This window comes from Chiloscyllium plagiosum, chromosome 15, assembly GCF_004010195.1.
Source record: "Chiloscyllium plagiosum isolate BGI_BamShark_2017 chromosome 15, ASM401019v2, whole genome shotgun sequence".
In the NCBI taxonomy this organism is placed as follows: Eukaryota; Metazoa; Chordata; class Chondrichthyes; order Orectolobiformes; family Hemiscylliidae; genus Chiloscyllium; species Chiloscyllium plagiosum.
Genome location: NC_057724.1, coordinates 45096554 through 45122210, shown reverse-complemented (window position 1 = coordinate 45122210; position 25657 = coordinate 45096554). Strand labels below are relative to the sequence as shown.

The window sequence follows — 25657 nt, the reverse complement described above, 5'->3', positions numbered from 1 at the left end:
TTCATTGATGCTTGGGTGGAGGAGGATGAAGCTGAGTCCTTTGCTGAGGACTGATCGTTCGTCCTCAGTGAGGGGGAGGTCTGGAGGGATGGTGAACACTTGGCAGGGCTGGGAGCTGGGATCTGGTGTGGGTGTGGAGCTGGGAGTGGGGGTGGGGGGGGCGGAAGTCACTGAGCATGTGACATCAGTGATGATATGGGGGCGGAAGTGATGTCACGTGTGATGCATGAGGAATAGTAAGGGGCAGAAGTGGCTGTGGAAGTGGCTATGTTGGGGGCGGAAGTGGTGTCATTCATCACCGTGGCTGCAGCAGCCGCACGGCTAATGGCATCCGTGCAGTTCCAGAGGCCGGGGGAATCTAGTGGAATGTTTGAGGATGTTGGTTAATAATAAGGGTAAATTTCAGGTTCTGTGCTTTGGATGGAAGAATAGAGGAACTGAACATTACTTAAATGAGAAAGGAACTGCAGAAAACGGCAGCACTGAGAAATTCGAGGGTCTTCCTAAGTCCCAAAAAGCTAGCATACGAGTTCAATGCGTAATAGAGAAGGCAAATGGAATGTTGGCCTTTATTTCCAAGAACACTGTGAATAGCTTTGCTTCCCTTATCTAAGGAAAGATGTGTTGACATTGGAGGCAGTCCACAGAAGATTCATTACATCAATTGTGATTCTTGTGGCACTCCACTGGTCACAGGCCTCCAGTCTGAAACCAACCCTCCACCACCACCCTCTGTCTTGTACCTTTGAGCCAGTTCTGTATCCAAATGGCTAGTTCTCCCTTTGTTCCGTGAGATCTAACTTTGCAATTCTGGTCTCCTTCCTATCGGAAAGACGTTGTGAAACTTGAAAGGGTTCAGAAAAGATTTAGAAGGATGTTGCCAGGGTTGGAGGATTTGAGATACAGGGAGAGGCTGAACAGGTTGGGGCTGTTTTCCCTGGAGCATCAGAGGCTGAGGGGTGACTTTATAAAGGGTTACAAAATTATGAGGGGCATGGATAGGATAAATAGACAGTCTTTTCCCTGGGATGGGGGAGTCCAGAACTAGAGGGCATAGATTTCGGGTGAGAGGGGAAAGATATAAAAGGGACCTAAGGGGCAACTTTTTCACGCAGAGATGATACGTGTATGGAATCAGCTGCCAGAGGAAGTGGTGGAGACTATACAATTGCAAAATTTAAAAGGCATTTGGATGGGTATATGAATAGGAAGGGTTTGGAGGGATATGGGTCGGGTGCTGGCAGGTGGGGCTACATTGAGTTGGGATATCTGGTCGGCATGGACGGGTTGGACTAAAGGGTCTGTTTCCGGGAAAACAGAGTTGCACATTATTGGATCAGCCATAATCTCATTAAATGGTGGAGCAGACTTGATCGGCTGAATAGCCTTCTTCGACTCCTGCATCATAGTGGGTTTTGGTTTGGAAGTGGGTAGTCAGTTGAAATAAGAAGGTGGAACTGTGTTGACTGCATTTACAGGCTTTTGGATAACAGCACAGAGTAGAATGTAGATGGAAAATAACATTGGGTTGAGGATAAATCTTTGGGGGAACTTCAGAGGAAATAGTGTGGAAATAAGACGTGACACCATTGCAAGTGATTCTCTGATTACAGATGCATTGATAGGAATGGAGTTGAGAGTGTGGTGCTGAAAAAGCACAGCAGGTCAGGCAGCATCCGAGAAGCAGGAAAATTGATATTTTGGGCAAAAGCCCTTCATCAGGAATGAGGCTGGGAGCCCTGAGGGTGGAGAGATATGTTGGAGGGGGATGGGGCAGGGGGGAATGCAGTTGAGAGTGCAATAGGTGGATGGAGGTGTGAGTAAAGGTGATAGGTTGGAGGAGAGGATGGAGCGGATAGGTGGGAAGGAAGATGGACAAGGTGGGACAGGTCACGAGGGTGGTGCTGAGCTGGAAGGTTGGAACTGGGATAAGGTGGGAGGAGGAGAAATGAGGAAACTGGTGAACTCCACATTGATGCCATGGGATTGGAGGCGCCACACTCTCGACTCTAATCTCCAGCATCTGAAATCCTCACTTTTGCATAGTTGATAGAAATGGAGCCAAGTTAATGTAACCTTATCCAGATAGATGAAGGAGACGTGATGGAGGAGGAATTTGTGGTCAAACGTGCCAAAGGCTGCAAACAAATCAAAGGGAGTTGAGAAGTTATAGTTTATCTCCATGACAGTCACAAGGGGCACTATTTGTGACTTTTTGTTTGGCAATTTTGTACTATGGGGAGAAAGTGAGGACTGAAGATGCTGGAGATCAGAGCTGAAAATGTGTTGCTGGAAAAGCGCAGCAGGTCAGGCAGCATCCAAGGAACAGGAGAATCAATGTTTCGGGCATAAGCCCTTCTTCAGGAAGCCCATTCCTGAAGAAGGGCTTATGCCCGAAACGTCGATTCTCCTGTTCCTTGGATGCTGCCTGACCTGCTGCGCTTTTCCAGCAACACATTTTCAGCAATTTTGTACTATGGCAGGAATGGAAATCTAAATGGAGGGAATCAAACATTAAGTTCTGGGACAGAAATGGAAGGTTATTAGACAGGACAAAAGATTGCAGAGTTGTTTTTAAGATGGGTAAAGATGATAGATTTAAAAAAAAAATGATGTGGAGGTGCCAGTGTTGAACAGGGGTGGATAAAGTTAAAAATCACACAATAAACCTGTTGCCTGTTGGACTATAGCCTGGTGTGTGATTTTTTAACTTGTAGATTTGAAAATGGGAGGGAAGGGGCATTATTTGAATAGATAGAAATGTTAGCTAGCTAGGAAATCAAGTATGAAATTCAGCACTTTAATGGACTAGTGGGCAGCACGGTGGCACAGTGGTTAGCACTGTACCTCACAGCACCAGAGACCCAGGTTCAATTCCTGCCTCAGGCAACTGTCTGTGTGGAGTTTGCACATTCTCCCCGTGTCTGCGTGGGTTTCCTCCAGGTGCTCTGGTTTCTTCCCACAGTCCAAAAATGTGTAGGTCAGGTGAATTGGCCATGCTAAATTGCCCATAGTGTTAGGTGACGGGGTAAACGTAGGGGAACGGGTCTGGGTGGGTTGCTCTTCGGAGGGTCGGTGTGGACTTGTTGGTCCAAAGGGCCTGTTTCCACACTGTAAGTAATCTAAGTGCTGATGTATATTTTGTTCCACAAATCCAGACGACATAAGTTTCTGTACAATGGTAGATGTTTTATTATCGGACAGTCAGTGAGAGGTTCTCAATGTCCCCAAAAGTAGTCATATGTCTACTTGTGATGACACTTCTCCACAAATCTCTGCTCTACACACAAAGACAGTATCTTTTATAGGGATTAAACAAAAGGTTTATCAATCACATGGTCGATTGTCATTAGATAGTTTATGATAGGTAATTATGAATTTACAAAATCCGATGAATGTCAATGTCCTATGATAACTTGTGAATGGATTACAGGGACTGATTATTGTATTCTTCATGGTCATGTGTTGATGGGAAGAGATTAAAACAGAAGGGTTTGCTTGTTCTCAATGGGGGATTCGCATACCTGTCCTAATATGGAGGGGAAGCAAGATAATGGGAGCAGGAGGCAGTTTAACAGGTTTGTGGCCAAGGCTGTCAGTCTTGTCTAGGAAGGACAAATATCTTTGAGGCTGCAGAGGAATCTACGTGTGGCTCCACTAGGCTTCTGTGATATTGTAAGAGGACAGGCTTCCAATTGATACTGCAGTGAGTCTTTGTGGCAGTCGCATGTTTAACCCTTGAGTCCCCAATATGCCTTGAAAGAGAAGTAAAACATGGAACTGATCCCTTTGTGGCTTTCTAACTTCCTCACGAGGGGCAAGAGAAAATAAGATGGATCTCATGCACAAAATGTGCTTGGAGAGTGCATGAGAGGAGATAGGAGGAAAGCTGGAAAAAGATATTAGTTATGGATTAGGGCAGAGTAGGAAACATTGTAAACATGAGATAGATTTAGAATAAAACTACTAGCAACTACTATTTGAAAATATGGGATCAATTGGTATGATCCCAGTTTCTCTATCTCTGTTGTATCTGTTCTGCAAATGTCACCACCCACACCAGCATTTCTAAAGTGTCTTCCTTGTTCAACTGAGAAATCCTCACCAACAGGGCTCTTGACCATATCCAACTCACTTCCTTCTATTGTCAACCCTTCTCATCCTCCCAGAACCTCAATACAGTTTCTGAAACCTCACCTTCCAACCTAACAACTTAAGTAAGCTTTGCAGTCAAGAAGGACAGATCACATAGAACAAAGAACAAAGAAAATTACAGCACAGGAACAGACCCATTGGCCCTCCAAGTCTGTGCCAATCCCGATCATCTATCTAAACCTGTCGTCTATTTTCCAAGGTGAAAATGTGTTGCTGGAAAAGCGCAGCAGGTCAGGCAGCATCCAGGGAACAGGAGAATCGACGTTTCGGGCATAAGCCCTTCTTCAGGAATGAGGAAAGTTTGTCCAGCAGGCTAAGATAAAAGGTAGGGAGGAGGGACTTGGGGGAGGGGTGTCGGAAATGCGATAGGTGGAAAGAGGTCAAGGTGAGGGTGATAGGTCAGACTGGGGTGGGGGCGGAGAGGTTAGGAAGAAGATTGCAGGTTAGGAAGGCGGTGCTGAGTTCGACCCACCACCTTGTCTCAGTCAAATCCCCTCCCCACCTTGTCTCAGTCAAATCCCACCCGGACCAACCAACCCAACCACCCTATGGCTCAACACTTCAACTCCCCCTCCCACCACCAAGGATATGCAGGTCTTTGGACTCCTCCATCGCCAGACCACAACAACACGACGGTTGGAGGAAGAGCACCTTATCTTCCGCCTAGGGATGAACTTGGATTTCACCAGTTTCCTCATTTCCCCTCCCCCCACCTTGTCTCAGTCAAATCCAATCGAACTCAGCACTGCCTTCCTAACCTGCAATCTTCTTCCTAACCTCTCCGCCCCCACCCCAGTCTGACCTAGCGCTTTTCCAGCAACACATTTTCAGCTCTGATCTCCAGCATCTGCAGACCTCACTTTCTCCTCCCGTCTATTTTCCAAGGATCTATATCCCTCTGCTCCCTGCCCATTCATGTATCTGTCTAGATACATCTTAAATGATGCTATCATGCCCACCTCCACCATCTCCACTGGCAACACATTCCAGGTACCCACTACCCTCTGCATAAAGAATTTTCCACACATATTTCCCTTTAACTTTTCTGCTCTCACCTTGAACTCGTGACCCTAATAACTGAGCCCCCACTCTGGGAAAAAAAGCTTCTTGCTATCCATCCTGTCTATAGTTCTCATGATTTTGTAGACCTCAATCAGGTCCCCTCTCAACCTCCGTCTTTCTAATGAAAATGAACCTAATCTACTCAACCTCTCTTCATAGCTAGTGCCCTCCATACAGGTAACATCCTGGTGAACTTCCTCTGCACCCTCTCCAAAGCATCCACATCCTTCTAGAAATGTGGCGACCAGAAATGTACGCAGTATTTCAAATGTGGCTGAACCAAAGTCCTGTACAACTGTAAGATGACCTGCTAACTCTTGTACTCAATACCCCATCCAATGAAGGAAAACGTGCTTTCTTGACCACTCTATCGACTTGTGTTGCCACCTTCAGGTACAATGGACCTGAACACCCAGATCTTTCTGTCATCAGTTTTCCCAGCGTGTTTCCATTTCCTATACAGTTCACTCTAGAATTGGATCTTCCAAAATTTATCACCCCACATTTGCCTGAATTGAACTTCATCTGCTATTTCTCCGCCCAACTCTCTAATCTGTCAATATTCTGCTGCATCCTTTGACAGGCCCATTTACTTTGCTACTCCACCAACATTAGTGTCACCTGCAAACTTGCTAATCAGACCACCTATACCTTCCTCCAGATCATTTATATCACAAACTACAGTGGTCCCAGCACAGATCCCTGTGGAACACATATGGTTACAGTTCTCAATTTTGAGAAACCCCCTTCCACTACTACTCACGATCTTTGTTGCCCAGCCAGTTCTTTATCCATCTAGCTAATACATCCTGGACCCCACACAACTTCACATTCTCCATTAGCCTGCCAAGGGGAACCTTATCAAACACCTTACTGAAGTCCATGTATATGACATGTATAGCCCTTCCCTCATCAATCAACTTTGTCACTTCCTCAAAGAATTCTATTAAGTTGGTAAACATGAGCTTCCCTGCACAAAACCATGTTGCCTATCACTGATAAGCCCACTTGCTTCCAACTATAAATAGATCCTATCCCTCAGTATCTTCTCCAGCAGCTTCCCTACCACTGACGCCAAGCTCACCTGTCTATAATTACCCAGATGATCCTTGTTACTTTTCTTAAACAAGAGGGCAACATTAGCAATTTTCCTGTCCTCTGGGACCTCATCCATGTTCAAGGATGCTGTAAAGATATCTCTTAGGGCCCCAGCTATTTCCCCTCTCACTTACCTCAGTAAACTTAATGTCTTTTAGAGTACCCAACATTTGCTCCCTCCTTATTCCGACTTGACCTAGAGTAATCAAACCTCTAATCCTAACCTCAACATCCATCATGTCACTCTCCTAAGTGAATACCAATGTAAAGTACTCACTAAGAATCTCACCTATTTTTTCTGACTCCATGCATAACTTTCCTCCTTTGTTCTTGAGTGAGCCAACCCTTTCTCTCTAGTTGCTCCTTTTTTATGAATAAAAGTCTTTGGGATTTTCCTTAATGCTGTTTGCTAAAGGTATGTCATGACCCCTTTTTACCCTCTTAATTCCTTGTTTCAGATTGTTCCTACTTTCCCAATATTCTTCCAAAGGTTCATCTGTTTTCTGTCGCCTAGACCTTATTTATCCTTCCTTTCTCCTCTTAGCTAGGCTCACAATTTCACTTGTCATCCATAGTTCCCTAATCTTGAATTTCTATCTCTCATTTTCACAGGGACATGTCTGTTCTGCACACTAATCAACCTCTCTTTAAAAGCCTCATACATATCAAATGTGAATTTACCCTCAAACAGCTGCACCCAATCCACATTCCCCACCACCTGCCGAATTTTGCTATAGTTGGCCTTCCCCCAATTTAGTACTCTCGTCTTTGTCCATGAATATTCTAAAACTTATGGAGTTGTGATCACTATTACCAAAATAATCCACTACTGAAACTTCAACCACCTGACCGGGCTCATACTCCAACACCAGGTCCAGCATGGCCCCTTCCTGAGTTGGACTATTTACATACTGCTCTATAAAACCTTCCAGATACTCCTTACAAATTCTACTCCATTTAAATCTCTAACTCTAAGTGAATCCCAATCAATGTCGGGAAAATTAAAATCTCCCATCACTACCATCCTGTTGCTCCTACACCTTTCCATAATCTGTTTACATATTTGTAACTCCATCTCACATTCGCTGTTGGCAGGCCTGTAGTACAACCCCAACCTTGTTACCACACCCTTCCTATGTTTCAGCTGCCCGTATTGCTTCACTGCTCAAATCCTCCATGGTGTCCTCCTTCAGCACAGCTGAGATATCCTCTCTGACCAGTAATGCAACTCCTCCACCACTTTTACCTCCCTCTCTATCCCACCTGAAACACATATGTCCTGGGATATTTAGTTGCCAAACTTGCCCTTCCCTCAATCACATCCGAAGTGAGTATGTAATTTGGGGATTTTTACAGGTAGCATGGGAATTTGAAGTAGAAGGAAAGGTGTTTTTTTCTTGTTTCTTGGTTCATAGTTTTTAAGGTTCTTTAACAGGATAAACTGACCCAGAATCAGGGGTCCGATACAAAATAGTGACAAACAGGGAAACCTTAAGTTCATTGGTTGGTAAGAGCCATTAATTTGACTGTTAAAAGTTACTTTCCAATTGAAAACTGTAAATATTTCTATTTAGTTCTATAAACTAAAAAACAGTAGGAAATTTTGCAAAACCAATTTAAGTAAATAAACTATGCAGTACCAACTGGGGAGTTGGTGGACCCCATAGTGGATCATAGTGACCACATCTTAGCAAATGTTGTTTGCTTGAGGAACTCCGACTTAAGAGTTGATGAGCTGGAGTCTGAACTTCAAACACATCAGGAAAGGTGATAGTTATCTGGGTGCACTGTTTCAGGAGGCAGTCACACCCCTTAGATTAACAAACTCAAATATGGTCAGTGGTCAGGGACAGGAAGGTGTGACCACAAAGAGGCAGGTAGTGGGATCCAGGAGATAGAGCTTCAGATGGGGGAACAGCAGATGCTAAGGACTCTCCTGTTGCAATTTACACTGCTTCTAGACCCATTTTTCATTTGTTTACTTATGTCATTTGTTGTGTACCATCATCCTTTTTGACATTTCAAAAGTCTCAGCTTTCACATTTGCAGATTTTCACTTTGTTTCCCCCCATCCCCAACGCCAGCCTTCCACCCTAATTCCATATATTATGAAGCACCAAATCTCTATTTCCAGGTCTGGTGATTGTTCATCAATAAGATCTGATTAACTGCTGCTCTCTCCTGATGCTGCCTGCTGTGTCATGTTTTATAAATTTGAACTGAGATGTGCAGTCTATAAGCAAAATTGAACTAATCTTCGTAACTTATAGGTTGCATCAGTTATTTTGCTTATGTTTAAAGTTTCAAGAGTCTTAAACCCAAGGTGCTCCTAAAACCAATCCTACATTGATTCTTCCAGATCTGTTGGCTGTGTTAGCGCCAATGCAGGGAATGCCTGGTAGGGACATAAGGTTCAGCTAGAGCTTCCACAATATTTCTCATTCCAGCTCTTCCCATCACACCTTTGTCATGTTCCCAGCATAGTGCCTGGTGAATGCTTGTTTTTGACAATTGATATTGTAATTACAACCTGCTGTCCCACAACTGAGGGGACCTAGCACTGACTTCAAGACAACAGTTGAAATTAATAGTTTAAAAATTAAACATATACAAAATTTAAAAATAATAAAGACATTGATAACTAAAAAGATGCAAACAGTACATTTTAAAATGAACAATTAGATACAAATTGATCAGTAATGATCAAAGTAGAATTGTGAACAGTTTGTAAGCATTTAATTTTGCCTAATGAACATACACAAGCACATTCATAAATAACAGATCCAAGTAAATTAATAATTAACAACTGCTCACAAAGAGATTAAAAATAGTTAATGCCTAATTTAGTCAAGCGTGAGATAGATTGATCTGACAAGCTGATACACATATTAACATGATGATACACCCAATCCTTTCTCCATCCAACATTCAAGTAACATTGAGATCCAGGTTCTATATACAATGTCTTTTGCTACAAGCTGACTGCATTCAAAAGGTAATGTTGATCCAATTTCTCTACCTCAGCTGGGGCTGAGGTCTTGAGATAGATTTTAAAAACATATTTTGTGTAAAGCATTTTTAGCTGCATCGATAGTTTTACAAAAAAAACAAACAAGTTAGAGATTGAGATTAAAAACCAATTGCCAACCATGAATGTTTATGTTTGAAACTTTTAAAATAATTGTTTATAACTCTTAAATATCTGAATGTTTACAAGATTTTCTTGTGATTCAGGAGAATGGAGGAGAGAAAATTAAGACTTATTTGGATTGGTACGGTCAAAAAAAAAGACAGGTACCTATTAAAGATAAATATACAACTTTGATATATTAGAGGATGCTACAGTTGATGTTACATATATGAATTTTCGAAATGTTTTTGATAAATAGATTCCTCAAGATGAAGCCCATGAGATTAAAAAAAAAGGTCACGGAAGCATAGATACAAAATAAGCTGAAGGACAGAAGTCTTGTTTTGTGGTGAACAGTTTTGCACCACTGACTTCTTGATACACAATTATTTTTGACGTATACTGCTTTGGGTACAGGGCACGATTTAAATGTGTAGGTGATAGTAAACCCTAGTGTGGTAAAGATTGAAGAAAATAGTAATCAGACTTCAAGATGGCATAGATATGCTGGTGGAATGAATGGAAATTGCATAATGATGGGGAAAGGGGCTCACAATGGGATTAATGAATTTCTCTTTAAAAGAACTGGTACATATTCTATGGGGCATATGGTCGCCTCATCTGCTGCTCTATTCTGTGACGCTACTAGCTGAAATGGTCTTAAATTCTGATATTATATAATTCTTTAAAGAATTTACAATTTTTTTTAGATTAGATTCTCTACAGTGTGGAAACAGGCTCTTCGGTCCAACAAGTCCACACTGCCCCTCCGAACAGAAACCAACCCAAACCCATTTCCCTATCCCATATTTACCCCTGACTAACACACTTAATACTGTGGGCAATTTAGCATGGCCAATTCACCTGACCTGCACATCTTTGGATTGTGGGAGGAAACCCACGCAGACACTAGGAGAATGTGCAAACTACACACAGACAGGCGGGAATCGAACCCAGGACCCTGGTGCTGTGAGGCAGCACTGCTGACCACTGAGCCACCTTTTCACTCAAAGACCACAAGTTGGCAATCTAAAAAATGCAGTTCCAAAGTTTGGAGTGGATGTTTTACTCCTTACTTAAATCAAAAGAGTACTTATGTATAAAGATTAACATTATATTAAGAAATCAAGTGCTTGAGATAGAAAGTATAGTTTTTCGCTTAAATCTGGCATTCCTCAGAGTACAACAACTTACACAGGAAAAATACAGAATTAAATAATGCAGGAACACTTGTTTTATTCTGTTCAGCACTTTATTAACACATGGTAGAACCATACAAAATCTTTACATGTATTGTATCACAGCAAGAACCAGTTGCATGGATACATGGGTGTCCACTGTGTCTGTACGACTAGGCTGCAGGACTGCTGCAAGTGTGGCTTGTGAAAACCGGTAATGACATTTTGAACCTGTATTCTATATCATTCTTCATTTCCACAAAAGCTTTACAAGCAATGCAATAAACCAGTATATCCATATATCTGTAGTTTCAGTCTCATCTGCTCTTGGGGTTAACATTCAACACTTTTGTTTCCAAAGACAAAAATAACTGCAGCTTTCCAAACACAAGAGTTGCCAAATCTGTGAATATTTTAAAGAACAAAAGTGAGTTTCAGAGTTTAGCTATGTGTAAAAATGTATTGTTGTGAACTATGCGCTAGTCTTAGAAGCAGCCTCAGAGCTTCTTCTTTTAACATCCCAGTTATAAACTCTTGCCATATCTGATTGACGATTAGTTAAGGAGAAATCAAATATTTAACGTCAGTTAGAATGTGCTCGATGCTGACAATGCCAGAGTACGACTTGTAATAAGCTTCATAAAAAGAGCTCCTCAAATGGACAAGGCTTTATTTCTGGTTGATTAGTGTGAAACATAATAGCTGTGGCACTACATTTACATTGTAGAGGATGTGGGCTCAAGTCCCACGATGGCATATCATTCATTGAAACTTAAAAAAAAATGACACAATAAGGATTACTTGTGAAACCTACTACAAACACTAAGGCACTAAGAAGCCTGACAACTATATCTGTTCTGGTCTACACTTGAACTTAATGCCACATTACTTCGCCAGTTCTTAACCTCTCCAATACAATCTTTGTTCTTTCTGCCATATTGATCAATATCATAGTAGAAACCTAGCTTCAAGACTATGGCTGTAGTTATGAATGTATCTTATGCATAATTAATTTATCCAATCCCAGATCTGGATGGACAACATCATGCTCACTTTCTCAGCTACTCTCCTTCCATAACACTCCATGATCATCCAGAACTAGGACAACATTTAGCTTATTTTAGCCAATAGACAATTCTCCCATATTGATCTACAAACCCTCGCCTAATTCATTCCCATTCATGGCACACACCTCCGATTCCCTTCACTATTCCCATTAAACAGGAATATGTCTCTGGCCTTTAAGATAACAGACACTGTAAACACGAACACAAATTGCAACTTAAAGATAGACCAATATCCATCTCTATTAGCTGGTAACCAAATGATACAATAATAATGGTTCTTAATTAATCATAGTCACCAAACTCTACAAAAAAAGTCTACAAAATACTTAGAAATGACACACAGAAATAGCAGTGATGCATCTGGGGAACCACAAGTTCAAGGTCATCCTTTTCTTCCTAAACATTTTGTAGACATTTCTCATTAATTGCATATTACATTCCAAAACATTATCTTTTGGAAATTCAATTTGTATCTGAATAAATCAATATTAATTGTTGCCAGCTTTTGGCTACATGTTCACTAAACATCGTTTCTGCAGATTAGGTTTGAATTTTTCTTCAGGCGCAGGTGGTGCCCTCTATTGGAAACTGAACATTTCTGCAGCTTTGCTTTTGCCAAAACCACTCAACTCTTGAAGGAACGAACAGGAGAGCTGAATATCAAGGAATCATTCAACTGAGCATGGAAACAAGCAGCCCAGGACAGCTTACTTCTCTTATGAAGAAAGGTTGAACAAATTGTGTCTATACCCACTGGAGTTTAGAAGAACAAGAGATGATCTTGTTAAAACACAAGATCCTGAGGGAGCTTGATTAGGTAGCTACCAGAAAGATGTTCTCTCAGAGAATTTAGAACTAAGCAGCACAAGAAAAACAGGTATCCCTTTTAAGAGGGAGACAAAAAGACTTTGTTCTCTCAGATGGTCATGAGATTGTGGAATTCTCTTTCAGATAAAGCAGTGGAGGCTGGATCATTTAATTTTTTTTAAGGCAGATTGACAGGGGAGTCAACAATTACGATGGGCATTCAGGGAAGTGGAATTGATTCCATAATCACATCAGCCATAATCTTTCTTAAAGGGCCAAATGCCTAACTCTCCTCAAGTAATATGCTCAAAACTGAGAGTCAAGACCCACAGGCCACAATCAGTGAAGACTGGGGACAATATTTCATCCTCACTAACACTCAGCACTGGAGCTCCCCAGGGGTGTGTACTCAGCCCCCTACTGTACTCACCGTATACCCATGACTGTGTCGCCAAATACCAGACTAATGCCAATTACAAGTTCGCTGATGACACCACCATAGTCAGTTGAATCTCAGACGGTGACGAAACAGACTACAGACGGAAGATAGAAGACCTGGAAAAATGGTGCACTGAGAACAACCTAGCTCTCAATGCCAGCAAAACCAAGGAACTCATTATTGACTTCCGGTGGGATGTTACTCATGCCCCCCCTACACATTAACAGCACAGAGATGGAACAAGTGGAGAGTGTCAAACTCCTGGGAGTGGTCACCCACAACAAGCTTTCTTGGACTCTTCATGTGGATGCACTGGTCACAAAGGCCCAACATCTCTTCTTCCTCAGGTAGCTGAGGAAATTTGGCATGACAGTGAATACCCTTGCCAACCTTTATAGGTGTGCCATTGAGAGCATTCTGTCTAGATGTATCACAACCTGGGTACGGCAACTGTACACTTTCAGAGATCTAGCTTTCACAATTCGGTTGGGTGCAGAATTCCAGACATTCACTACCCTCTGGGAGAAGAAGTTCCTTCACATCTCAATTTTAAATGAGTAAACCCTTCCTCTGTAACTAGGCCTTCTAGTTCCAGACTCTTCCCCCCCACCCCCACCCCCATTAGTGGAAACATCTACCCTGTCAAGTCCCTGCCCAGAATCTTGTATGTAACAATTAGATCAACCCACATTATCTTAACTCTAATGAATAAAGGCCTAATCTGTTTACCTACTAGACACATTTTCCCTCTAGGACAACTAAAAAATAGTTTACAGGTCACATTGCAGAAACATCCATTCTCTATCTCAGCAACACAAAATGAGAGATGCAGTGAGGGAGAATAGATAAGTGATATGTTTATTGCAAAGAAAAGTGGACTAATGTACAGTGACAATTTCAGTGATGATGATGATGCTAGTATTCATTGATAAGAGATACTGATTCTGTTACACAAATGGCAGCTATACTTCAAGGATGGAGCAGACAGAATGGCAAGAGTTTGGCAAACCAGGATAGAACATATATACAAAACAACCTTGGTTATCCGAACATCAATTATCCGAACCAGGTCTCAAGGTCCCTGCACATGCATTTCAACTGAAGTAGGAAAATTCTATTCCTCATCCATTTAATGCGCTGTATTGTAAATTAGAACAGGAATATAGATGCAAGTATGCATTAATAAATAAATAAATTAAACATATACTCGAGACATGATGTTAGAGTCAAGTCTTACACTTTTTATCAAAAGGCTCTCCAATACTTATTCTCCCCGAGGATGAAGGTTTGTGAACACACAAGAACAATACATGTGCAAGCCGGAGCTGTGTGCTCTAACAGCAAGATTCCCACTTAACATTGACTCGCTGTGGTTTTGCGAACCCAACAATATTTTTTCCTCAGCTCATTCTCTGGAGTGTTAAGTCAAAAATGCTTGTTCCTCCCATTATCCCTTAACGACTCTTTTGTTTCCAAAAAAGTAGTTCAATATCTTTTAGCTGACAAGAAAATTTAATGTTACTTTTTTTTTAAATGGGGGAGAGCAAATCGTAGTGAGTTAGCACACGTGAAAATAAACAGGAGTAAAACTTGATGGGAGAAAACATGATGAAAACATTACCTCCCTTAAAAAAAAAATGAAAGGATGGAAACTGAAGTTAGTCAGCAAAACAATCTTCCCCCTTTCTTGTGCTCCCCCTGTATTTTGCACCTCTGCATCACTAAGAGCTTGGCAGTCGCTGAGGAGGGAGGGACAATGGTTAATCTGGCGGTGGGATGACACTGAACAGAAAGATGCCGGCTGCTGTTGAGAACCGGGATAAAACCAAGGCAAATGTCAGCAAAGGATTTCACAGACTTGATTCAAACTCTCGCCAAAAAGTGATTTTATTTGTAAAGTATCATGAATTTTTAAGCAATATTCAGTATTTGTATACATTTTATCGATTGAGTGCAATAAATACCATAAAACATGTTTTATGTAATTATGTTCAACATGGTTTCCTTTGTTTATGATCAAATCAGTTATCCGAACAAAATACTCCCCGTCTGTCTCATTCGGATAATCAAGGTTGTTCTGTACACAAACATTCCAGATATGTCAAGTTGTCTGCAATTGCGTCTCATTAACTCTTGACATATTGCCATTCTCACTCATCCCTTCCCAAACAACTTAGTAACTTTTCTGAAACACACCCAAGCTTTGAATAATTACATTTTGCACACAAGTAAAATCTTGGTCACCGGTATCAAGTATGCAAATGAAACTCAATTGCTCCCCATGGATTTTTTTTCATATTCAGCAAACACCATTCGTACTCAATGTGCAACTGCAAAGATTGCTCAAGATCTCAATGTTTTAAGTGCATTACTGAGAGGAAAATCACAGTTCTGCCATGAAAAAGCAAATGGTGAACCTGAATTAAGCCACCATATGCCTTTTTTTCCTGTCAGGTTAAGTGTGGATTCATACTGACAAGCATCATTTTATTCACTTACCCTCCCAATCTGTTTGTCAATTGCAGTTTCCCCTCATAAAACAAATGATAAAGAAACTGTTAATAGAAATCTCACAAAAAACTGCAAAAGAATGAAGGTGCCATTTCTCAGTGTTACTTTGATATAAAGGATACTGACTTCTGTGGTAGTGAATTGATCTCGAAGGAAGTCCAGATCCTCTTCTAGTCCTTCCAGATTACGGGTTGCAGTTGTCAGATTCTTTTCAAGTAATGCTCGAGCCTCATCGAGGTCATACTCAAGCATTACATTAGCCTGTGCAAGACAGAGCTACATCTTATTTTTTTTGTCAATGCCCCACAATCATTCATTGCTTTTGCTAGTTCCTCAGAATATGGGCCCAGATGTATTCGGAACTTAACACAACACGTTGTTTTCCTGCACTGAGCTGGATAGTGGGCACCAACAGACTACTGACTTGTGGGGTATCACATTTGGTCCTGTCCATTTAATTCCCACAGGTGCACTTTCTAGCAGAGGCTTGTGGACAATGATTGACACCAAGATTCTTTGCAGCTACAGTCCAGAGATGGCAAAGTCAACAGTAATGACACTGTTACTAAAGTGAAAACACTCACTTAAAAGAGGGCAAGACTCTCATCCATATGGGTCAGCAGCACACTTCCTTTACAACTGAGCCAAAGGTGCAGGAAGACAAAAGTAACTCTACACTGAGCACTGTACAACTGCTAATATTGAAATCTAAAACCGCTATGCTTATGTAGTGCATGGCTACTGAAAAAAGTGTTCTCAGCCTGAGAGACATGAATCCATACATCTTAGTGTAATAATCCAAGCATCCTCATGACGATGAAAATAAAAATCATTACACTTCCTCATAGTTTTCTTTCAAGTATCTCAACATCTCCCTATGTACTCATTCTTCTATAATCCACAGGCTAGCAAACCCAATATTATCACCTAACTACTGCGTTATGATCTGTCCTATCTTCTCTTTGACTATTTCTAGTCTTGGCAGGCAGGATCTTGTATCTCCAGATTTTAAATTTCTTCTAGATTACTCAGTAATAAGGAAAATAAACATTGATGAAAGTTACCCTGTCTCTGGAAGCACCTGGAGAACAGCAAAAATGTCTGTCTTATACATAGGGTGCCTTGTCCATGCTTCCTGGACTTTCAGGAGATATACACTATTCACTGAAATAATTAAATGGCTGTGTAACACGACAATTATACTGAGAATTAGAATAAATATACATCTGTTTTAGTTGCTTACAGATTTCCACTGCCCACAGTATCATACTTTTCTGTTTGCAGATCTATTTTGGAATGAGCAGTCCTAATACCTGTATCTCAAATAAATGCACAAAGAATTATAAAAAAGTGTTCATTTCTGATGATACTCTGTAAACTTTGTTCCCTTTTACATACTTTTGCAGCAGAAACCATGGCCCTGAACTTACCCCCAACCATAAGCACACTTTATCCGTAGGAGTGATAGATGCTTTAGCATATAAGTTATCTGCGAGGAGAAACAGCGTCTCCATTGGATCTGTGGAATCCTTTAAAACAAAAAGCAGGCAGATGTAGGGCTGCATTGTAGTTAAATTAGCCAAACTCTCATTTCTGTAAGAACCACATATAATTACAGCAATATATATGACACTACATCATAAAAACAAATGTAATAGGAATAAGTTAGTTAGTTATGAATAGCACTGAAAATGTGTTGCTGGAAAAGCGCAGCAGGTCAGGCAGCATCCAAGCAACCGGAGAATCGACATTTCGGGCATAAGCCCTTCTTCAGGAATGCCCGAAACGTCGATTCTCCTGTTCCTTGGATGCTGCCTGACCTGCTGCGCTTTTCTAGCAACACATTTTCAGCTCTGATCTCCAGCATCTGCAGTCCTCACTTTCTGCTCCCAGTTATGAATAGCAACCAAGAATAATAATTCTTTGGATTGGTGAGCAGTTTGAAGTTGCTGATATTACAACAATTACCAATTAAAATGAGAGAGAGAAAAACAGAATAGTTAAAGGTATACTTGGCTCTGAGAAAGAGGAAGAGAAAATAGACTTTTAAAGGACAAATAGGTTTGAAATAAAAGACAATGCAGGGTCAAAGTGAAACAGTTGCTGTAAGAACCGGGTATGACGGGTAAAATTGCTTCATGTTGCAAACCTGTTTCGCTGTAGCCAATTTCAAAGAAACAATAGGGGTGTTAGACTCAGGTCATTTGCCCAAGAAAGAACACCAAATCTAAAAGCAATATTTTTGATAATCTTTATATAATCCTAGTGAGAGTTAAATCCATAGCATCAGAATTCCAAATGCCAAAAATTCTTCCTTAGTGATTTATTTGTCTAAAGCAAATATATATTGCTTAAACATGCATACAAAATTTAAAACAAAATTTAAGAGACTGGGCAAAGTAATTGTCAATCAGTCAACTTTATGAAAATTTACAGTTTTACCTTTTTCTTCTGCATGTGTTTTAAAATCTCTAATGTCTGTTTAATTTCTGGAATTTGACTTTTTAGCCTAGAGAAAGGAAGAAAAGATGGTAAGTATAAATGGTCATGTTGAGAGATAAAAATAAAGCACAATTCCTTTTCACAGAACAGCTTTTATGCAAATAGTGTCTTTAAATAATAAAATATACAAAGTACAACGTAGTAACATTACGATAATGAGCCACACAGGCACGTACTAAGGCAGATAACCAAAAGCTTGATGAGAAAGGTAGTTTTAAGGAGTGTCCTAAAGGAATGGGGTGAGATACAGGGGTTTAGGAAGGGAATTCCAGTGCCAATGTGAAGACAACCGAGGGAATGCAGGAACAATTGAAATTGGGCCAGAATGACAAAAGTACACAGTTATCCCAGACAGTTTTAGGGCTGGATTACAAAATTGAGGAGGGATGAGGTCATATGGAACTTGAAATCAAGAAATGAGAATTTTAAAAATCAAAACTTTGCCTAACATGCTAATACAGATTAGCAAACATAATAGCTATGGGTCAACAATTACTGGTATGACTAAGGAAACTGCTACGTGCAACCTCAAATTTGCACAGGGTAGAATTCGGAGGCTGGCAAGGAATATGTTGCAAAAGTCAAATCAAGAGGTGACAGAAACATGGATGAAGGTAACTAGTAACTAGGCTGAGACTGGACAGCCAGGACTAAATGGAGATGAAAACAATAAGTCTTTGGTGGCACAGGTATGTGGTTGGAAGTTGCTGGGGTCAAATTTGACACTCGTCAAGAAAGCCTTGAGCCAAGAAGAAATCTTGAGGAGAAAAAGGTCTGTGCGCTACAGTACAGCAGAATAAAACATAAATAACAACATTAAGGAAGATGGGCATTATTTACATTTGACATAACCATCCAAATTTCTTTTACAGTATTTTCTCTGATGTCAAAAGTTGCAAATTAGTGAAGGATTTTTATTTTTCATTTATCTCTGGCAGCACCACAGCCAAGACAGAATTCTGATAGAATCCAATGTTTTGCCTTGATCCTAACATAATTTGGCAATCTCCAGTTAAAACAATTACAGAATATTGCTTCACTCTCGCAACAGGTACAACATTAGACCATCTTAGATGGTTTGTTTGTAACATTAGCTTTGACTTAGACAATGTCTGGATATTTTTAATCAGCAAGTGGTGTGCTGGTCTCACTTGGTCAGAGAAATGCACAATTATATTCTTTTAAAAACATGTGACATGTAACATACGTCAATGACACCAGGTATTGGAGCAAGAGTCAGTTTTCAATTCTTGGAAACAGCCAATTTTTGATTTTTATAGGAAAACAATTGGAATTTGAGAATAGCTCTGTACAAAAAATATTACATAGTACTCGCTGTAGAATCCCATCCAATAAAAATTTAATTTGAAAGCCAGTGCTTTGCAGTTAAGTGAATCAATAAGGTGTGCATTTTCTCACTCAAAAAACACCAAATCACTTCAGTGGCTTTCTCAGTCACAGCTTAAACTTCAAATCTTTATTTAACATGTTCAGCTAAAGTAGCTAAGAGCGTGGACATTTTTAACGCCGTGATGATAAATTCTCACCTTCTTTTCTTTTGCGATAGATTAAGCTCCATGAATTTGTATTTTTGGTATTGCTCATCTAGCCTCCTCAGTACTAGGTCTGCTGTCTCATTACCTGGTTGCTTCATAAATGCAATAACATCCTCCTAGAAAACAGATAATAAACAAAAAAAAACTTGAAAAATGAAATAAATGCAATCTACACATTAGCAAAAACATTTAAAGAGTTGTACTGATTTCCCCAATCATCAACAGTCTGGGTGTTACCACTGACAGATTAACATTGAAATATTTTGACAATATGAAGTAAGATTAGTGCACAGCGACTATACAATATTTTCAATTACGTTATAGCAGCTGCTCTGAGCATTATTACAGAGTTGTAATGATAAAACAAAGAACCACAGATGATGGAGCTCGGAAACAAACAAACAGAAATTGCTGGAGAAACTCAACAGGGTCTGGCAATGGGGAGAAAACAGAATTTTGAGTCCAGAGACCCCGCCTCATTTCCCAATTGGAATTTGAGATGTTATAGCGAATATTATTTCCAGGAAGACAGTTGGAATGCCTAGCCTGACCAACATGCCCCAGCTGCTTCTGATCATTTCTTTGTAATTCCAATTAGTTTAAGGGTGAAGCGTAGTGTGCTAGCACTTTAAAGGAGGTATTGTGACAATGGAGAAGTATGCCAAGATCCTAATGACACCCATCTGTACTTCTCCATCGCATTTCCTGAATGTACAACAGCCAAATTACCCAACTATGATAATATCACAACTGAATTACTATTTCTAGTGATTGAAGATAGGGTTAAAGAAGCCTGAGTTTTCAATCCATTCCATAAATTCTACTCTACTAACGATGATTTCATTCAATGAATTTCATTCCCAACTCATTGCCACACTGCTGCTGAAACTCTCACCTACCATTGTCATCTCTAAACAGTTATCCCAATGCTGCCTAACTGGACCCTGATCCTCTACGGAAGAACTGGGACCATTAAGCTATTCAGCTTCTCAGGCCGGCTCCACCATTCAAAATGGTCATACCCAATCTCATCTTGGCTCCAACATCAATTTCCTGCCTGCTCTCTATAACCCTTCAACCAATTACTAATTAAAAACCTATATCCTCAAATTTATTCAGTGTCCTGACAGCCAATGCACTCTGGGGTAATGAATTCCACAGATTCATGATTCAGAGAAGTAATTCCTTCTCAGCTGTCTTAAATCTGCTACCCTTACCCTAAAACTATTGTTCTAGATTGCCCACAAGGATAATCATCTCCTCTCCATCTACCTTGTCAATCCCTTTTAATGCCTTATACACATTAGATATCTTCTTTTCTAAACTTCAGGTCTAAACTACTCAATCTCTCTTCATAAGACAACCCCCCACCCCCTGAAATGCCTTCAGTAAAACTACACCCCTCCTGAAATAAATGGACTAAAACTGTACACAATACTCCAGATGCAGTCTCACTAAAGCCTTGTACAACTGCAGCAACACTTCCCTACTTCTAAACTGTATTCCTCAATCAATAAATGCCAAAATGTTATCTGCTGGGTCAGCACAGTGGCTCAGTGGTTAGCACTGCTGCCTCACAGCACCAGAGTCCCAGGTTCGATTCCAGCCTCGGGTGACTGGCTATGTGGAGTTTGCACATTCTCCCTGTGTCTGCGTGGGTTTCCTCCGGGTGCACCGGTTTCCTCCCACAGTCCAAAGATGTGCAGGTCAGGTGAACTGGCCATCTAAATTGCCCATAGTGTTAGGTTAAGTAGTCAGAGGGAAATGGGTCTGGGTGGGTTACTCTTTGGAGTGTCGGTGTGGACTGATTGGGCCGAAGGGCCTGTTTCCACACTGTAGGGAATCTAATCTAATCTAATTACCTGCTGTACCTGCATTCTAGTTTTCTGAGATTCATGCACAAGGACATCCAGATCTCTCTGCGCTGAAGCACTCTGTTAAGTTTCCCTCCATTCAGACAATAAGTTACTTTCTATTCTTCCAATCAAAATGAATAACCTCTCATATCCATGTGAAACTCCATTTGGCAATTTTTGGCCCATTCACCGATACTATCCATAACCAATTTGCAAATTTCTTAATTTTTTCACTGCAATTTATTTGCCCACCTATTTAATTGTTATCTGCAAATTTTCTTCCATATCTGTGTCCAAGTCATTAATATAGGTTTTAAGTAGTTGGGGCCCCAAGGACTGACTCTTGTGGCATCCCACTAGTTACACCTTGCACACCAGAAGAAGACCCATTTATCCTGACACTGTTTTCTGTTAGTTATAAAGTCTAGACTTATACAGGCATGGAAACAGACCCTTTAGACCCACTCATCCATGCCGACCAGATATCCTAAACTGTCTTTCTGCCAGCATTTGGCCTTTATCCCTCTACACCCTTCCTATTCATGTACCTGTCCAGATGTCTTTTAAATATTATAATCGTATATGCTTCCACCACTTCTTCTGGCAGCTCATTCCAAACATGCAACACGCTGTGAGAAAAAGTTGTCCCTTGGGTCCCTTTTATATCTTTCCCCTCTCACCTTAAACCTACACCCTCCAGTTTTGGACTCCCCCATCCACAGAAAAACATCTTGGCTATTCACCCTATCCACGGTCCTCATGATTTTATAAACCTCTAAGGTCAGCACTCTCACTCTCTGACACTCCAGGTGAAAAAAATGCTCTACCCTATTCAGCCTCTCCCTATAGCTCAATCCTCTATCGAAGTTAATACATTACCCCAACCTCATGTGATCCTATCTTGTGCACTGTGTGGCACCTTATCAAATGCCTTCTAGAAGTGCAGATTCTCATTACATCTTTGAAAAACACAATTTGGCTAATTAATGGACTTCCTTAATAATGGATTCTAACAAGTTCCCAGTAGCAGATGTTAAACTAACTGGCTCCTTTTAGGAGCATTATAAGAGCATTATATTAGCACTTTTCCAATCCATGGAAATCTTTCCAGCATCCAGGGAATTTTTGATTATAACCAATGGATCCACTATCTCTGCTACCACTTCCTTTAAGACTGTAAGATGTAGGCCACCAGGCCCCATGACTTGCTTGCCTTCAATCCCAATAGTTTGCTCAGTGCCATATCCTTAATGGTAACTACGGTTTTAAAATTCCTGCTTTTTTATAATGTCTGCATTACCTATTACTGGGGTGGCACAGTCCTCCACAGTGAAAACTGAGATAAAGTACCGATTTAATGCCTCCATTATTACTGTGTTCCCTAATATTAACTTTCCAGTCTCATCCTTCAAGGAACCATCTTTCACTTTAGCTACTCTTCCCTTTTATAAAGAAGATTTTCACTATCTGCTATTGAAAACACAACACCACTTCTATTTCTTCAGTACGCTAAGGAAATTTGGCATATCCATAAAGACTTTTACCAATTTTAATAGATGGTCCATAGAAAGAAAGCATTCTATCTGGATGCATCATAGCTTGGTATGGCAACTGTTCTACCTGGACCTTGAGAAACCAGAGTTCTGAACACAGCCCAGTCCATCATACTAGCCAACTTTCCATCCTTTGACTCCATTAATACTTCTCGCTGCATTGCAAGGCAGCCAACCTAATCAAAAGCTCCTCCCACCCCAGTTATAATCTCTTCCAACCTCTTCTGTCAGGCAGCAGATACGAAAACGTATGTACCAGCAGATTCAAGATCAGCTTCTCCCACACAGTTACTAGACTTCTGAAGGGACATCTCAAATTTAAAATTTAACATTGATCTCCGCCTTTGGACACCTCCTCTGCAGCTGTAACATTGTATTCCTTGCACTGTTCCATTACCGTATGCACTTTGTATGGAATGATCTGCCAATACTGCATGCAAAACAAAACTTTTCATTGTACCTAAGTACATGTGAGAGATCAAATTAAAAATGAACTGTTCCCCCAAAGGTAACCTTGCTAATTTATACGCAGACTAAAATTAACCATGATTGTTGCCACATCTTTCTTACAAGCCCTAATACGTCCTGGTTTATAGGGCAACTTTGATTATCCGAACAACATGGGCGGGGAATATTTTGTTCGGATAATCAAACGTTTGGATAATCAAGGTTGCTCTGTCTAATGTGCCCTACTGTGGAACTACTGTTTGGGGACTTATAGATTAGTCCCACAGGAACTCCTTTCCCTTGCTATTTCTTATTTCTGTCCATATTCATTATCTGTCTTGAATTCCAGCATTATACCCTTTCACTGATCTCTTCATTTACTAACAAAACAATATTACTTCCTCTTCCTTTCTGTCTATCCTTCTGAAATACAGCATACCCTTGGATTTTCAGTTCCCAATCTGGTCTACCTGTAACCACATCTATACCAAATCATACTAATTTGTCTCCATTTGCAGTGTTAACTCATTAATTTTATTCTGAATATTTTGTCAGATAAAAATCTCAAGTTTTACTCTATTATCAAATGCCCCTATCCTTTATGATTCTTTGGTACAATATGAGTTCACGCATAGAGTCATAGAGAAGTACAGCGCAGAAACTGACCCTTCAGTCTAACTTGTCCACGTCAACCAGATATGTCAAATTACACAATGCTTTAAAATCTTCAAAAATAATATATTTCCAAATTCCTTCTGTAGAATAATTTCCAAAACACAGTTGGCACTTCAATTAGATTCTGTACTAGTAGTTTGGCAGTTCTATCCATTCATTTTATTTTCTTGTAACAATCGACATTAGTAATTTTTGCTCCTATCTTGTCCTTTAACTTTGATTTTTAAACAAATTTCATGCAACTGGGAAACCCCAATCGCCCATTTAGTTTGATGCCTTAATTATGCAAATTGCTAGGACCCTGCTGTCAACATGATTCAAGTGGAGCTCATCCCATCTTTCCCGAGCATTGGTGCCCATGTCCCATAAATTTGAATCCATTTCTCCCACAATCCGAGTCACGTATTTACCTCTTTAATCTTAATGAACTTATGCCAATTACTTTGTGGGTCAGGTAATAAACAAGTGATCATTACCTTTTTGATTCTGCCAAAAATTTAGACCCTATTTGCTCATATTCCTTCAGCAAAATCCAGAATCTCTTTCCTCATTCTACCTATAGCAATGGTACCTACATGGGCCACAACAACTGGATCTTTTCCCTCCCACTCCAAGTTCCTCTGTAGTCCAGATGAGCTATCCTTAAGCCTGGCACCAAGCAGGCAACATGACCTTCAGAAATCTCAATCCTAGCCACTGAGAACAGTTCCTATTACTGAACTATTTTAACTCATTATATTTCTCATTTCTAACCCCATTTGAATGGCTTCACAGAGTTAAGATCAGTTTGCTCATCCTCCTTACAATCGCCACCTTTGTTAATTCAGGGAGCAAAAATCTTAACAAGTGCAAAGCCAGTCCATGGATTCCACCTTTGATTAATTCATGGGATGTCGGCATCACTGGCTTGGCAAGTATTTATTGCCCATCCATAATTGATAAGAGTCAACCACTTTCCTGTAGGCCCATGGTCATACTGTATAGGCCAGTCCAGATAAGGCCAGTTTTGTTCCCTAAAGGACATTAGATTGTTTTTGCTGACAATCATGGTCATCATTAGACTCTTCATTCCAGATTTTTAAAATTGAATTCTATCTTCATCTTCCCTGATGGGAGTTGAACACACATCCCCAGAACAATATGTGGGTCCATGGTTTAATGGTCTAGTGGTAACATCATTCAGCCACAGTCTCCCCAAATTTCATTGACCTGGCCATTCACAAACGAGCTTCCTGAATGATGCTGGCTCATTTTCAAGTTCACTATTCTCACCTGTTTCAAATCCCTCTACTATGGTTTGGTCTTGGTAAACTACCTTTACATCATCTTAACCTTTGCACACATTAGCTGTCTTCTGCATCTGCCTTTTGGGCATCCTTTCTTACTTCATCTCACCATTGGTTGCAGCTTTCAACTGTCGCAGCTCTTCTGTGGATAAACTCACTAAATACTTCTGGGGTCTAGACTAAAGTGGTGGTGGAAAAGCACAGCAGTTCGGACAGCATCCGAGGAGCAGTAAAATCGATGGTTCGGGCAAAAGCCCTTCATCAGGAATACAGGCAGAGAGCCTGAAGGGTGGAGAGATAAATGAGAGGAGGGTGGGGGTGGGGAGAAAGTAGCA

At 40.5% G+C, this 25657-nt stretch overlaps 1 protein-coding gene across 3 annotated transcripts in view; it reads right to left on the bottom strand.

Annotated features, from left to right (window-relative positions):
* Window positions 1-10661: 10661 nt before the first annotated feature.
* The window catches only part of vbp1 (von Hippel-Lindau binding protein 1), a 19083-nt gene continuing 4087 nt past the window's right edge, over window positions 10662-25657 (bottom strand). Inside the window, exons 2-6 of one of the 3 annotated variants that reach the window (XM_043704803.1) lie at window positions 19497-19621; window positions 17890-17956; window positions 16878-16976; window positions 15570-15708; window positions 10662-11166 (exon numbers count right to left, since the gene is read on the bottom strand). In XM_043704803.1, the coding sequence (XP_043560738.1) occupies window positions 11096-11166; window positions 15570-15708; window positions 16878-16976; window positions 17890-17956; window positions 19497-19621 (501 nt within the window). In that variant the 3' untranslated portion in view covers window positions 10662-11095. The remainder of the gene's footprint in view (window positions 11167-15569; window positions 15709-16877; window positions 16977-17889; window positions 17957-19496; window positions 19622-25657) is intronic. The other 2 variants (XM_043704802.1, XM_043704804.1) reach the window with 2 other exon arrangements.